Source organism: Notamacropus eugenii, chromosome 2, assembly GCF_028372415.1.
Source record: "Notamacropus eugenii isolate mMacEug1 chromosome 2, mMacEug1.pri_v2, whole genome shotgun sequence".
NCBI lineage: Eukaryota > Metazoa > Chordata > Mammalia > Diprotodontia > Macropodidae > Notamacropus > Notamacropus eugenii.
In genome coordinates this window covers 479,583,130-479,598,936 of record NC_092873.1, presented here as the reverse complement: position 1 = coordinate 479,598,936, position 15,807 = coordinate 479,583,130, and the positions used below count along the sequence as shown (strand labels likewise).

General features: G+C 43.7%; 2 protein-coding genes across 7 annotated transcripts in view; one reads left to right on the top strand and one right to left on the bottom strand.

Annotated features, from left to right (window-relative positions):
* The window catches only part of ILDR2 (immunoglobulin like domain containing receptor 2), an 89,188-nt gene extending 82,719 nt beyond the window's left edge, over window positions 1-6,469 (bottom strand). For 3 of the 6 annotated variants that reach the window (XM_072648747.1, XM_072648751.1, XM_072648746.1), the window contains exon 1: window positions 6,035-6,440. In XM_072648747.1, coding sequence (XP_072504848.1) covers window positions 6,035-6,080 — 46 coding nt within the window. In that variant the 5' untranslated portion in view covers window positions 6,081-6,440. Of the gene's footprint in view, window positions 1-4,507; window positions 4,580-6,034 lie in introns of those variants that run through there. The other 3 variants (XM_072648748.1, XM_072648749.1, XM_072648750.1) reach the window with 3 other exon arrangements.
* A 7,069-nt stretch (window positions 6,470-13,538) lies between these two features.
* Window positions 13,539-15,807, top strand: part of MAEL (maelstrom spermatogenic transposon silencer) — a 38,545-nt gene continuing 36,276 nt past the window's right edge. Inside the window, exons 1-3 of the mRNA XM_072648752.1 lie at window positions 13,539-14,363; window positions 14,559-14,651; window positions 15,424-15,532. Coding sequence (XP_072504853.1) covers window positions 13,779-14,363; window positions 14,559-14,651; window positions 15,424-15,532 — 787 coding nt within the window. The 5' untranslated portion in view covers window positions 13,539-13,778. The remainder of the gene's footprint in view (window positions 14,364-14,558; window positions 14,652-15,423; window positions 15,533-15,807) is intronic.

Genomic DNA, 15,807 nt, shown 5'->3' with positions numbered 1-15,807 from the left:
CATTCATATTTCACTGACCCAAATGACCCTTGTTCATTGTCTGACAAGGGAAAGAGACAGAAATATGGACTGGACTTGTGATTTCATTGGGATAGATAACTTCCAACAGAGGAAATTCCCTCTATCAAAGCAGGTCAGAACCTCTTTTACAACTTGAAGTCTTCAATAGTTTGCCTAGAGCCCTGAGGTATGAAGATTCCACAGCCCAAGATTCCAAAGCCAGTTTGTCAAAGGGCTCTTGAACCCAGGTCTTCCTGGCTTTGAGGTTAGTGCTCCATCTACTACCAGAAGTATCAAACATGTGACTGCTCTCCCAAGTGAGCCCACACTGGTTTAAAATGCAAGTGGGGAAATATTTGACTAAATAAATAAGAACACAATAAAGCACGTATACAAAGACCTCTAAATATAATGTTATCTACGCTTTATTGAACTACATACACCATGTTCCCTCTTGGTCACTTCCCCACCATTTTTGTTATAAAAATCTAACTCTGCCATCTGGTTTGCTTTTTTGCCAATAAGTGTATGGAACTTACCCCTTTCTTAAGTGTATTTGGTATCATTCCCAACTATGCCACACATAATGCCATCCTAATCCTATACCATTAGTGTATATAGAAGAAAGTCAGACATCTATTTTCTTTATGCCTGATATACCTGTCCTGCATAACAGCTAAAATTAGCTCAACCTGAAGTCCAACTGGGCTCAGTCCCAATTCCAATATGAACAAGATGGTACCAGCAGAGTCCAACCTTCAGTCAAGGGGCTGATTGGGAAGAAATCTCAAAATAGGTAGTCAGACTTCTGCTAGGGAGATGTGAAGGTTGGTCCAATGATGCAGAGAGAGAAAATACCTATGGGCAATATCTTTTTATCAATCCCTAGAAACATCTGCCTGGGCTTCCTAGGTAACCAAAGGCATGAAGAGAGTGACCAAGAGGAATGTAAGTTAACTAGGGAGGCACAGTCCCTTCTACATCAAAACATACCACTTCGGACAAGGACCTCAAAAAGGGAAGGGTACTAAAAGGATGGAGACTGATTTGACTAATACATCATTGGTCCTTGACCCAGTCACCAAAGTGCCTTCTTTCATTTCCAAATAGATGAGACTAAAATCCAAGGGTATATATATTTGTTACAATCATGCTGGACTCCAACGCAATTCCTAGGACTCAGAACTCCCCCAGTGTCACATCATTTACTTTTCTTCCCTGAATCACATGCTGTTCTTTTAATGTTTTGCCTCTGCACTACTCATATGGGTAGATACCCTATAGTAAATTTATGGGAGAATGTGGCTAAAAATCCCATAGAATTGGTAGACAAGGATAGGTTGCTATCTGTATCACTGGTGGGAAAATCCACATTGATGATACAACAGGATGGTTTTAGTATTTTGGTGGTCTGTACTTTTTAAAAAACTGATCTCCCTGAACTTTATGCTGTTTCCCCTATGTCCCAACTAGATTCCTCAAACCTTTGACAGAATACCATGAATATAAGTCTAAAATAAGGAGTTATTGTGTGATCCAGCCTTGCCAAAGAACATATTACTTTCTCTTTAGATCCAGGCATTTAAAATAGCTTACTTCTTATACTAACTAAATCCCAGGACCAAAACATGGTCCGCTGGTATATTCCAAATAATGCCTGCCCTGCCTAATTCATAGGGGTTCCAATGAGAACAAACTAAGCAATTTATATGAAAGAACTTTGACAAAAGCAACATACCATTATTGTTTTTTGTTAAAATATAGTTTCTTCACAGTCCTGACTAGGGAGTGAGAGGAACTAGAAGAGAGAGGGAGATAATGGAAGAAGTAAAAGACAAAAAGAGAGAGGCCTTGGGACAGGGAGGAAGGAAGTTAAGATTGGCAAGAGTCCCAGATAACCGATGGTCATACAAGATATTTGTAATTTTTCCTTCCCATAGGGCATAAATTTTGTTTCCAATGTCCTTGTCACACTTCATGACTCCCCAGCAGCACCCAATTTAATCCTCCAGAACTAATGTTACTTTCTGCACCAGATCATTAGACTGTTACTCCATTTGCAGTCTAACAAGAAAGTTCATCCCCTGCTTGTGATGTTCAGTTTTCACACTGACTAGACTGGAAGAGACTGAAAGGCCTGGTGCCACCTGATGGCTATTCACTGTGAACTTTTTGTCAAATAAACCTAGGACAGCTGTTTTCAGGCACTGATTTCTAGATCACAGATAACTATCACAATTACTCACCAGCATTAATATTATTCACAATTACCAAAGTTAACATAACTAACCATCTAGTAGAGGTTTCTCAGCTATGTGACCCAGGGCAAGTCACCTTAACACTGTTTGCCTCAGTTCCCTCATATGTAAAATGAGCTGGAGAAGGAAATGGCAAACAATCACAGTGTATTTACCAAGAAAACCCCAAATGGAGTCATGAAGACTTGGACAGGACTGAAAACAATTGAACAGCAACAACAGAGGTATCTTGGTCAAGACTGAAGGGAATACTGCAAGGAGCCTATACTTCTGGTTCCACTGTAAGAGATCCGTAAGAGGCAATGACAGGAAGAAGGAAGGCTGCTACAAGCGCCCCTTTGGGAACAACAGATCAGGAGAGAGAGAAGTTGAAATGATCAAGAAGAAGGAGGAGACCAGGTATATGGAAAATGAAAATTGAGATTAGCAGCAAAATCCCAGGAAATTGTGCTATTTCCTGGGACCAGTGACAATACTCACTTAACCCAGAGTGAATCTACAGGAAATGTCAGGGATACTAACACAGCAATCAAGCAAATACCCAAGAGAATTTAAAGGGCCACATAACAAGGACGAAACATCTGCCTGCTCCCAGCGTATCAGCACTGCTCTAGGATTTCTAACATCCTCTGTCTTCAAGAAAGGGTGAAATGCCACCACATTAGGGACAAAGACACTGAAACCTCCCTTCAGCTATTGTTGCCTGATTAACACCTGTTGCCATAATAGCAGCGGGCGATCATTTTGTTTTGTTTTGTTTAAAAAAAAAAAGGAAGCATCACAATTACAATGATAAATCATGAGACTAAAAACACAACAGAAATAATGATTTTCCCAATTAAAGAAAGAGGAATTAGCTGCTGAAGCCTGAGGAAAAAGCCAGAGTAATGATCTGAAATTTCTCAGCTTACCTCAAAGAGGGAGGTGAGGAGAGAGGGAGGGAGGGAGGCAGACAAACAGGGAGGGAGACTGAGGGAGAAGGAAATGGAGAGGGAAAGGAAGAGAGAATATGAGAATATTTCTGGCACTCTGTCTCATTTTAAAAATCTATCCTTTTCTTTTTTCTTCCCATTCTACCATCCCCCTCAAGAGAGAATGCATTGATTCAACTGGACTAAAATTCTTCACCTTTCCTCTCTTGGTTTCTAAATGAGAAGAATTAAAGTCTGAATCAATATCATACTCTACCCACTCTTTCTCTCCTCCTCCCAAACCCTGTTCTAGTCATCTCTGCTTTCCTTAGCTTATGAGACAGCTCATGGACTTCATGCACAGATACCCAGTGACAGTGGAGTGATAGGATGAGGTGATGAAGTAGAATGGAGAGATTGAAGGCGGATGATAAATTGACTTGTGATTAGTAACCGAAGATACCTCCAGACACATCTGTCAGCTGACACAGGCCTGCTCACCTGTTGTTCGCTTCATACTAAAATTACCTATTTTCTAACTGCTGAACCAATAACATCCCCCTCCCCCAACACACATCAGAGGTAGTAGGATGAAGTAGAAATAATATTGGCCTGGTTATAGTCCAGGATTGTAGTCCTGGATTATAGTCCAGGCTCTCCTATTTATTAGCATTCACAAGACTTTGTATAAACCACTCAACCTCCTAGAGTGTCTCTAAAATCTTTTCCAACTCTGAAGTTGTATCTGGTGAATTTCTGTTCTATGGAAACTTACTGAATACTCACAAGCTCTACAAATACTCCTACTTCTGACCTACTGTAGTCTTTCTTCTACTCACAAATAGGAATATTCCATTTAATGGGACTGTTTCCCTCAAATGATTCAGACCCCAAGGCCACCAGGTTGAGGAGATGTTTTCTCAGAGCCTCCTTCTAGAGGTCTTAAATAACCCTGTTGCTACCTGAAGTGAGAATCTGAGTGGAGGAAAAGTGACAGATTCAGCCTGGGGGTGGACCAGAGAAGGTAAAAGCTGTGGGTGGTGGGGACTGGGGGAGGAGGGGTGTGCTCTTAATCAGCAAAACCCAGATTAGAGGGAGAATGTAGGCAACCCCTGGAATTGTAGATGATTCATTTTTAAATAGTGTGGGAGGAAGGGTAAAGAGGAAAAACCAAAAGAAGAGGCAAACTCTGCTAATGGGGCTGGTGTACCACAGGGCAGCCAAAACGAACAAGCAGAGGCCCTCACTGGAAAAAAAAAAAGTTTTAGAGAGCTGCCTCCTGTCATGGAAAGGGCATATTTTCTTTCTTGCTTCTACTCTTTCCCTCTTTTTACTTACCTTTGAATTTAGCTTGTACTTAAAATGTATTTCCATTTTCCTAAATTCTTGACTTTCCCAATCTTCTGGCATACCCCCAAGGTCTTGGGAGAAAGTAGCTCTTGAATATGACCAGAAGTCTCCCAGTCCTCAAATAAAATGGAATCTACTGTTGAGTTAGTCCTGTTGTTTTCTTTCTTGGCCTTTCCTTGTGCCCCTCTTGGCTTCCTTGTGTGTGTGTGTGTGTGTGTGTGTGTGTGTGTGTGTGTGTGTGTGTGTGTGTGTGTGTGTATCAACTTCCTCAACTTTCCTTCTATGACTCTCACTTAACTGGTACCTCAACCCACCTCTTCTTGCCATCCGTCTGAGTTTGATGGCACAAATCTTATTTAACAACCCTCCTCTGACAGTGCCCAGATCTAAGCAGACAACCCTTGTGGTATGACTTGACTAGATTACATCAAGAATTGCCAAACTTTGGACCCCCCCCGCCAAGCCCTCTTATCTCCCCTTTTGCTGGCTGGCCAGGATAAGGAGGAAAATGTATATATTATGTGTAACAGCTTGTTAGGGAAAGATCCCTTCCTAACCTGAGCAGAAAGTTTGGGGGCAACCCCCTGGCCCAAGAAGCTAAAACACAGAGAATTTCTCTTAACCCAATGCCCCAGTGAAAAGAAAGGAACTGATCTTTGCCAACCAACTTGATCATTATCATCATCAATCATCATCATCAATTTAGATGCTGGTGAAGGTCCTTAGAGATCAACTCCTTTAACCCCTCTCCATTTTATGGATAAGGAATTTGGCCTCAGAGTGTTGAATTTCCTTGACCAAAGCTTTTCCATAGATAATTATAGATCTTATTCTGAATCCCTCTGTACAATCTTTGTTGAGGGAAGATGAAGGGAGGAAGACAGAAAAGAATGAAAGTGGGGGGCTTGAACATAAAGGATGATGTGCATTATCTGGGGCCCTTTCTTCTTTGATACTGTGGCCCCTCCCTTACTTGAACCAAAAATAAGAGAAAACCAGTGCTAAACTCCATTCCCATTCTCCCTCTACATTCCATACTTCCCCCAGTCAAAAATAATAAGGAAAATACCCTGAGTCTCAAAATTTCTTTAGGGAAAGAATTAAAGATTGCTTTTTCTTTAAGAATTCAGTTCCCCTAATTTCTGACTCTTCTGAGTCCTCCTTTTCCAGCTGAGTTCATACCAGGACTCAACGCATTATAAACTCATGTTAAGAGAGAACTGCTATGAGGAGGAAGGAGAGAAATGAGGGAATATACATTCTAAATAAGAATGCATCATCCATGAGACAAACACCTTCAGATTTCATTTGGCATCTCCCTCTGTCTCACTCATAATACAGCTTCTTACCTCCCCCTTCTTCCCCTCTTCCATTTAATATCCAAATGTCTAATACATTTAAACACAGGGAATTAGAACAGAAAAATCAGGAGGGAGGGGGGAGGTTTGTTATACCAGGTACCACTAGTGGAATCATTTTAAAAAGTTAAACATCATCATGGAATACATTTCTTACCTGTTACCAAGAAGAGAACTATCCATCCCAGCAATATTCTGTCCATTCTGCCTGACTTCCCATCCAGGTGAAGGAGAGAAAAAAAGTGGGGAATGGGGTAAGGAGGTGCACCAGATCAAAACCAGGAAAATAAGGAGCTGATCCTCTCAATCACCTGGCACCAAGCAATCCCCTTCTCCTGCTCTCCGCTTGGCTCAGTAGTCATCCAGTGTATGAATCAGCCAGACTTCTGAATGGAAGCTACCACTCTGCTCCCTGAGAAAGGAACAATACTTTTACCCTGCCTTCAGTCTTTCTCAATTTCAGCCCCTTCACAGCCTCCAGATTAGCCTAAACTCAGATTTAATGCTTCTGCTGGGGGAGCTGCATCGCAACAACCGCGCTGCCAGGGAAAAGTAAAGCTGAGGATTTTGTCTAGCTGGCTCCACTCCTCCCCTTCCTCCCCCTCTCCCAATCTCCTGTGGTAACCGAAGTTTCTAAATCACATGTCTGTCCATTGAAGCTGCCCATGAGCCTGAGAGAGTTCATCGTTAAGTAACCAAGTCCATGAGAGGAATGAGAGGCCGAGGAGCAGTGAGGACGCTGAATGACCGTGGACAATCAGGAGGCAAGCAAGAAATCAGAGGGCTGTCTGCAGAGGCGCTAGTGGCACTCACCCCAAGGGGATTAATGAGGGGTGTGTGGTGTGGTGTGTGTGATGTGTGTGTGTGTGATGTGTGTGTGTGTGTGTGTGTGTGTGTGTGTGTGTGTGGCTAAAGACCGAGTGTGCAGGCAACTAGCTTAACCGAGTGAGTTCAAAACAGAGAGAAATGGGATGCAATGATTTATCGGACTTTGTCTCTAGAGCTTGGCTTAAATTGAGCAAGGTCCTTCATGCTCCCTGCTCAAGGGTGGTTAAGAGCTCCTGTGGCAGAACCATTTCCAACTGAAAGCCTTGTGAAGGAGTATTTGTGCATAAAACTTGTTTGCTGGGATCAGATGAAATGAGGACTTGTTTAGCTTCACGTGTAAAAAATCAAAATCTAAGTCTGGAGAGAGAGAGACACACACACACAGAGACAGAGAGAGAGAGAGAGAGAGAGAGAGAGAGAGAGAGAGAGAGAGAGCGCTGCTGAGCGAGGTGGGGAGTTTTCTGTTGCCAGAGATTCTCAAGTGCAGCCTGCACGACCACTTGTTGGGGATAATAAAGAAGAAGCTCATATACTGAATACAAAGTAGACGGTCAGTGTTTCTATGAAAGGGCAAGGTCATCTGTGAGTGAAATTGATAAAACTGATGGGGTACACACCATTTCTGTGCAAATATGCTCGAGAAACAACGTGACAGAGTAGATCAACAGACAACCTCAGCTGGAGAGACCTAGCTTCAAGGGTTGCTTCGGATAGGTACTTGGCCCTGTGGCCCTCAGTAGGTCCCTTAAATTCTCCAGTGGCTACCCCAAACAACTCTACAACTACAGATACAACAACAACACTTCATGATAGTGAAGCTGTTTACAAATATTATCTTAATAGGTTCCAACAGGGTTATAATAATCCTGGGAGGTAGATACTATTATTATCCCCATTTTACAGATGAGGAAACTGAGACAAACAGAAGTTTAGTGACTTATCCAGGATCACACAGCTAATAAATGTCTGAGGCAGGATTTAAAGAAAGGTCTTTCTGACTCCAAGTCCCAGATTCTATCACCTGTGGAATCAAGCTGACTTTAAGACTCCAATTTGTGGAACAGTTGCTAAGCTCCAATGGTAAGAGTGAGTTTCCTCACTGGAAGTCCTCTATAACAACAAAATCTCAAATCCAGACTCTTTCTCAAACTGCTTCCTCCCCTTCCCCGGACCAAAAGAAAAAAAAGTATGTGCCTGAGAAGCTGTTCATGTGAGTGTATGTGAGTATGTAAAAGGTGAAGAATCTATGATTAGAACTTAATGTGTGAGTGAGAATCACTGAATTACACAGTTGGAATGGACCTCCAGTCTGACCTGCACCTGATCCTTGCTGCAAAATCCATGAGAAGTGGCCATCCAAACTTTATTTGGGGACCTCTAAGAGTGAAAGGGAATCCACTACTTGCCCGGGCAGCCCACTCCTCTTTTGAATCATTCTGTTGGGTAGTTTTTCATTACAGGTAACCTATGTCTGTTTTCTGACGCTTCCACAAATTCCTTCTTACTCTACCTTCTGTGGAAGAGAAGTACAAGTCTAGCACCTTTCTCCTCATGAGGACCCTTAAAAAACTTGATGACAACTATTATGTAACCCCCCAAACCCCAGGTTTTCTCTTTTCTATGTTAAACAATCTTAGTTCCTTCAAACAATCCTCATGTGACTTGACCATCACCATCCTGGCTACCCTCCTTCAAATGCCCTTTGGCTTATCAATGTCCTTCCTAAAATGTGGTGCCCAGAACTGACAATATTCCAGATGTTGTCTTACCAAGGCAAAATACAGTAGGACTGACATCACCCTAGGCCTGGAAATGGTGTCTTTCTAATTGCAGCCCAAGGTGGCCACTATGTCACATTGTGGACTCATCTTGGATTTGCATTACACACACACACACACACACACACACAAAATCATTTTCAAACTGCCAAGCCACACTTTTTTGTCTTTTGCTGAAAATATTGATTTTTAAAAACCATAATGTACAGCTTTACATATGTTCCCATTGAATTTCATCTTAGGATCATTTAGAGCTAAAAGGAATCTTTGAGGTCATGAAGTCTAATCTCATTAGATCTGGCTCAGTGTAATAGCCTGTTAAGATCTTTTTGTGTGAACTCCCCCTTGTAGCTTTGTGTTAGTTAGTTTCTAGTTTTATGTCATCTGAAAATATGATAGGCTTGTGACTATCTAAGTCATTGACAAAAATGTTAAATAGCATTGGGCCAGTTGCAATGGGGCACTCCACTAGAAGCTGCCTTCCAAATTGACATAAATCAGTAACTCTTCAGGTTTGGCTGCTCAACAAGTGCCAAATTCAGTTTTATATGATCTGTTTTATGAAATCATGGTTGTTATCACTGCCTACTTTTCTAGGTATTCAGTAAAACCTGATGGCCTTTATAGCTTACATATTCTACTCTTTCCTTTTTTGAAAACAGCATTTTGGGCCTTTTTCCCCTGTGGCACCTATCTTACTCTCCACAATCATTTGACAACCATCAACGGTGTGGCTCAGTGATATGACAAAAGAGAGAGCTTAAAATATAGAAAATAAACAAATGAACCAATAGCCAAAACAACCATAAAGGGCTCTGAGAGTGATAGAAGCCAGGCAGGAACAGAAAGAGGGGCAAATGTATACATGAAGAGGAAACCAAAAAGAGTAGAGAGAAAAATAATGGAGATGAGTGATGGGATGAAATTGAGTGCAGAAATGAGATAGTGTATGACTACCTGGAACCTAGTCATTTGTATTTGGGTACTCATAAGAATGGCACTCAGCATATAACCTGTGGAAATGAGGTACTCTGAGGGAGAATACGAGTGAGAAACGGAAGCTCTACACAGGCTTAGAAAAGCCAGACTTCAGATATGAGTATGATGGTATCAGTATTTGGTTGAACTTAGAACTGAAAGTCAAGACATGAAAATGAAAGACAGGTTATTCATTTAAGTTAATCATAGGATCAAGAATGCCTTTTATTTGTCCTGGGAATTTGGCTAACTCCCATACTTTAGGTGTATCATAATTCACTTTATATCTACAGGGTCAAACTAGGGGGATACTGAGTCTAAATACAGTGTGGGTGAGCACCCCAATTTCTCCTATCCCATGCCAAAGTAGCTCAGTTTGAAATATTACAAAGTATACTACATGTTGAGGGGGAAAAGAGATCTCAAGGCAACAAAGTAGGAGGTGGGGGCATTTGTACACACCTCCTTGGTGATCGTGGCCTTATTCTCTGCATTCAAGACTTTGTAGCTTCAGTCAGTAAGAAAGACTTTTCTCTGCTTACCTTGGTCATTGCCCATTATGGTTGATTCGAGGGAGAAGGGCTGTTGGGTCTACAGACAACATCAACTTAAGGCTAAGCCCAGAGAAGAACATGTAAACATGGCAGAATGGGATCTAACCTTGTTCCAGCAAGATTCCCAGCAGGCTCCATGGTGGGGGTGGGGTGGGGGGGGAGTGGGGGTGGGATTGGAGGTAGAGGAGGAGTTGAGAGAGTGAGGGGTGAGGGAATAAAGAATGAATTAACAAGAATGTTAAATTAAAGGTGAACATTAAGAGAGAACTAGGACACAGAGATGGAGGGGCTGAACAATCCATGCAGAGATTTGCTGGTAGCTGTTAGCAACAACACTGTTACAAAAATAATATAGCTGAGTCCTCTTAAAATCATGATTTCATTACATACACACAGACATGCATGTACATGAATATGGTAACACTTACTGAGCCTTTTTTTTAAAGATAACTTTATCCTTAGTCTAGCTCTCTCCTCCAACATTGTGTTCTAGCAGGAATATGTGACAGTCAGGAGAAGGGATTCAAAAGTAGGTTTTGTTCACTTGCTTTCTCTTGTACTTTTAAACCTGTTATCCTTCCTATCCCTTATATCAAAATGTTAGTTAAAATAAATATAAATTTGTTCCAATTCATACCAGGGAGTGAACAGAAAAAGGTGTTTTCAGAAGCTTGAGCCTAGAAACTGAAACATGCTCATAGCCTGCAGTCTTTTCCCCTTTGGACAATAAATTGCTTTATTAAGAAAGGATTTAAAAAAGAAAAATGCAAATGTGAGGTAATCCCCCCCCAAAGAAAATTCAAGCTTCGGAGAACAATGACTGATATATAAGAAAAAAGATTAATTCAACGTGCTGAAAATTGCAAGGAGCTGATTTAACCTTAGAGCCTGCTGTCTCAGAGTTTTAATACAAACTGATTTGTTATGTTCTGAATTGGATACTGCCGTCTGCTTATCACTCGCCATGCCAGATCTGACTTGTGAGCAAGACACTCTGTATATCTAAATTAGGCACTCCAGCAGTTGCTCTAACCCACAAAGATCCACCCAAACAATAATTCACTCACTAGTTCCCAGGATTTTGACAAGGAAAAAAAAAGAAAAAGGAAGGAAAAATGAAACAGGTGTCTTTTTATGCCTGTTTTTTAAGCCAGACATATTTCTTCCTTTTATACACCTGTTCTCATTCTGTTTGTATAAACAGCTTAGATTCCTGTAGCCATCGAACATAATGTCAAAATCTTCTCAGTGCCTAGTCTTACAACTGTTTTCCACATAGACTATAGACATACATGGATATAGACACAGGGTTACAAAGAAAGTCTGGTTCTGTTCTATTTCTGAGTTTTAGTCTTTTCTGAACACCATTATTAATGGCACACGTTGTATCCAATGACCATGTCACCTCATTCAATCCCATAAAATAGAAAAAGAACACTTGCTGCCTATACCTTTGGGCATCTGGGTTTTTGCGAATCATGCTACAAGTTTGCTTGACATAGCCCTAAGCCTGCTCCTAGCTTACTCCTGAGCTAGCACTGATCAAAACTGGAAAGGCCCAAGGAGGGGAATCAGCCAGAAAACAAAATGCTTTTCATTCTATGACCTCATCTCCAGAGAACGAATAGGAGACTGGAGCTAGAATGAAAAAATGAGGGAACTAAGTGGCATGGAAGGAAGCTGGCTAATTGGAGATGTCATTGGTAGGTTCTTGATGTCCCGAGTAAGGGGACAAAGCAGAGGATATATCCAACTATCACCAAATCTGATATAACAGGCCTTTTTAAATGGCAGGTGGGCAGCACTGGGGTTACAACAGCTCAATTTCCTATACCCAAGAAATTTAAAATTCAGTACATGACAATATGGTAGATGCCATAAGAGAAGCACAAAGCTGGGAGAGGGGACAGTCAGAGGAAAGGATGAAAGTCTACTTGGAAGGATTCTTAAAGGAGGTGGGGTTTGCCCTGAGTCTTCAAAGATATGGGTAGGATTTCAGCACATGAGAATGGCAAAGGGGCAAGTACTGGGTCAGCACAGCATTTCAATTACCAAGTAGAAAGAGTATCCTAATTGGTGATATGGAAACTAGAAGGCCTTGTACATGTTCAGGGAGTGCTAAGTAATCCAATTTAGCTACAGCATAGCATAAAGTACGTGCTGGGAAGTAATAGGCTGGTACTAAAAGATGGAGCATCTTAAAATACCAGTTTAAGGAATTTGGACTTTATCCTGAAGGCTAGATTCAAAGTCATTGAAAATTTCTCTGGGAGGGATTTTTGAGCAATGTGAAGTCATTTAATGTCCCTTGGTCTGTATCCTCATCTGTAAAATGGGGATAATAAAAATACCTACTTCACAAGGTTGTTGTGAATATCAAATGAGATTGACAAATATGTAAAGCATTTTGCAAACCTAAAAGTACCATATAAATGTTAGCTATTTTAGAAGGAGGTCATGCCAGTGAAATCTGAAACAGTGAAATGAAATTTAATCTGACAGTGGCACATAAGGATAGCTTAGAAGTGAGTCAGAAGAGCCTTACAATAGGAAGGGTAAGGTAATGAGGACCTGAATAACAGCTAGCAATTACATAGCACTTACTGTGTGTCAGGTACCGTGCTCAGCTCTTTACAAATATTGTCTCATTTGTTTTTTGAATGTGTATGTGGTGGTGAGAAAAGATAGAATGGTTCAAGTCTTGACTTTGACTTTGCTACTTAACAACCCAGTGGGATTCCCCACCCTGCAATCACTTACTCTGTGTCCATTTGTTAATCTGTAGAATAAGGGAGCTGAAGATTTCCAAGGAACCTTCCAGCTCTAATACTGTGAAACTACTGATAAGACTTTGCAGAAGTAGCCTTAACAGGACTTCTCAAAGGCTAGATGTGAGGGAGTAGGAGCCACTGCTATAAGGAGGTCTGGAGTCTGGACCTCTGAGAAAATGATGTAACAGTAAGAGAAACTGGCAACTGTTTCAACAGAAGAAACTGACTGGGAAGGAAACTGATAAGCTTGGTTTTTAGAGTGAAAGCTTAGCCAGTAAAGATTTATTAAGATGTTACTAAGTCCTGGGAGACAATCCTTGCAAAACTCAGTATCTAATGATCATTAACTATTATTCCTAATAATATTGAGTATGTGTTACCAACAGGAGTCAGTTCACATCCAAAAGACCTTTGGAATTATAGGCTCCTAGTTATTTTGCAAAAAGAACCATATAAACCCATTTTATTTCCAAAGATCCTTGATGGAAGAGGTATCCTTTCTGACACAGATCGTTACTCCATCAGTCAACGGATTTCATTCATTGCTTTGGCCTCCAAAACTTGACACCTGGAGGCAGGAGCCAGGTGATGGTTAAATTTCTGCCGTAAACATTTACAGCTGTAAACTGGCAACTCTTCTCACGTTTTATTGTTTTGTTGATTGTCTAGACTTAAAACGATGGGTAAATTGTTAATAATGCGGGTGTGGTGGGTACTTTTTTCTTCCCCTTGGAGAGCCGGCTTTTAAACCTTCACCAGCACACGGCGGCCTGGATGTGCGGGCCTGAGGTGCGGACCTAAGGTGCGGGCCTGGGGTGCGGGCCTAGGGTGCGGGCTGGTTCTTGAGCTAACAGCGATGAGGAGACCCGTGGGGCCCTGCCACCTGGGCCGGGCGCCCCAGCTCGGGTGCTCCGCTGGCCCAGCGCTGAAGGCTCACTCCAGTCCCCTGGGCCTGAGCCGTCCCTTAATGAGGCGAAGGCCCTAGTTCCAGGATGGAGGCGGCAGGCGGCAGGGCTGCGTGGAGCCGACAGGGGGTCGCCCTTAATTCAGGCTGTTCAGCTGGGGGCCTTCCTACAAAGGCCCGGGCCGAGCCTTCCCGGCCTCCACCCCCGCAACCCGTATGGACTAACTTGCCCGCCACGTGCGGCCCAGCCCAGCGCCGGCCCTTTTCATGCTCCAGGCCCCGCCCCCGCCTCCCTCGCAGCCAATGGGAACGCCTCCCTTGGGCCGCGGGCCCTCGTGCGCACAGCTTCCGCGGCGCACCCGGAGGCCTCCCGGGCGGCCCTCCCATTGGCCGAGAGGGGCGGCCGGCCCCGCGTTCTGCTGTTGCTAAGGGCGGGAGCCCGGGAGTGGCGCCTGGCGGCCCGTGGTGTCGCCGGCTCGAGGCCGCGCTGGTCCGCTGCCCCCCTGCCCTGCTCGGCCGCCCGCCCCACCGCCCTCCTGCCATGCCGAACCGCAGGGCCAGCCGGAACGCCTACTACTTCTTCGTGCTGGAGAAGATGCCGGAGCTGCGGCGCCGGGGCCTGCCCGTCACCCGCGTGGCGGACGCCATCCCCTTCTGCTCCTCCGACTGGGGGGTGAGCGGGCGGCCGGGGGGCGGGGGTTGGGGGGCTGCGGGCGGGGCGCGCAGGGGCTGACGGGCCGCGCCCCCCCCCAAGCCGGCCTGGGGGAGAGGCCCAGGGGCTGGGAGGGAGGCCCGCCCTGCTTGCTGGCGGGCCTGGGGTCATCGTCCGTTTTCTGCCTTTCCCTCCTCCCGCCCCCTCCTCCCCCAGCTCCTGCGGGAAGAGGAGAAAGAGAAGTATGCAGAAATGGCTCGGGAGTGGAAGGCAACTCAGGGGAAGGTCCCTTCGCCACCTGGAAAGCAGGTACGCCGGGAGGGCAGGTCCGGCGGCAGCCCCTGGGAGGGCCGAGGCTGGCAGCGGGCTTTGCCTCGAGGGAAGCCCGGCCGTTTCACGGGCGGACCCCGGATTTCTCGTTTTAAAAATCAACACGCCTGCCCCCACGGCCCGTGCTCGTCGTGTGAAAGTCATCGGTCCGAGGTTATTTGGGGATGCCCTTATGGTGAAGAGACCCTCCTTGGTCAGCAAGGCAAAGAGCTGGCCGCACCAAGAATGGTTTCTGGGGTCCTTACGGGCAGGCTGGACCCTCCTTTCTAAAGCTGGGACGCGCTTATTTTATTTTTTATTGGGCCAGTAGGAGTAGTTAGAAGAGAGAATGTTAGCAAATAAAGTCATAAGCCGACGAGACTAAAGCGTGTGGTTTGTACGTGGGGGAGCCGAGAGGTGGGAGGCACTTTATGATACAAAGTAACCATCGTGCTCCGGCTCTTAGGCCAAGGACTGTGAGGGGTTTTGTGGATTTTTATTATCGCTTTCCTCCTGTCCTTCAGTGGTAACCTTTCTACCTGTATCTCTTAAAGATTGTTAATTTTCAGGTTCTGCTGTCCTCTGACTCTGGTCCCTACAGATCAAATTATTTCTTTGTTAATGAACTCTTAAGTTGTTCCATAGCTGTAGAGAGTAAGTTTTAGTAATGCTTTGGCTAGATTTTAGATATTATTACTACACCTAGCGCAGGGTTTGTTGCATAATGGAGCTATGTGAATACATTTTAATTTGATTGTTTCTTCTTACCTAGAAATCTGTTCCCACAACATTCCTTGAATCAGTGAACCAGCTTTCCCCTGTACAGACTCAGAATGTTTCACTTCCAGATGTCTCAAGCCTGTCTTTGAAGAGTGATCAGGGTACAGTCATGCTAATGTATTTTGGGTACTTCCAAAGAAGATATCTAGACTAGTGGATAAATTAGTAAAAATATTCTAAGAGTACTTTGAATAAGGATGTTGAGCAAATATAGACTGGGTTTGTATTGGCTGAACTCGGTAGTTCTTTCTAGCTAAAAGTGATGATGAACAAGGATAATGGGGCTTTCTTCCTGACTGTTACCTTAGGTGACATAAACTGTTGTTGTGCGGTCTTGTTGAACTCATCATGACCCTGTGGACCATAGCATGCCAGT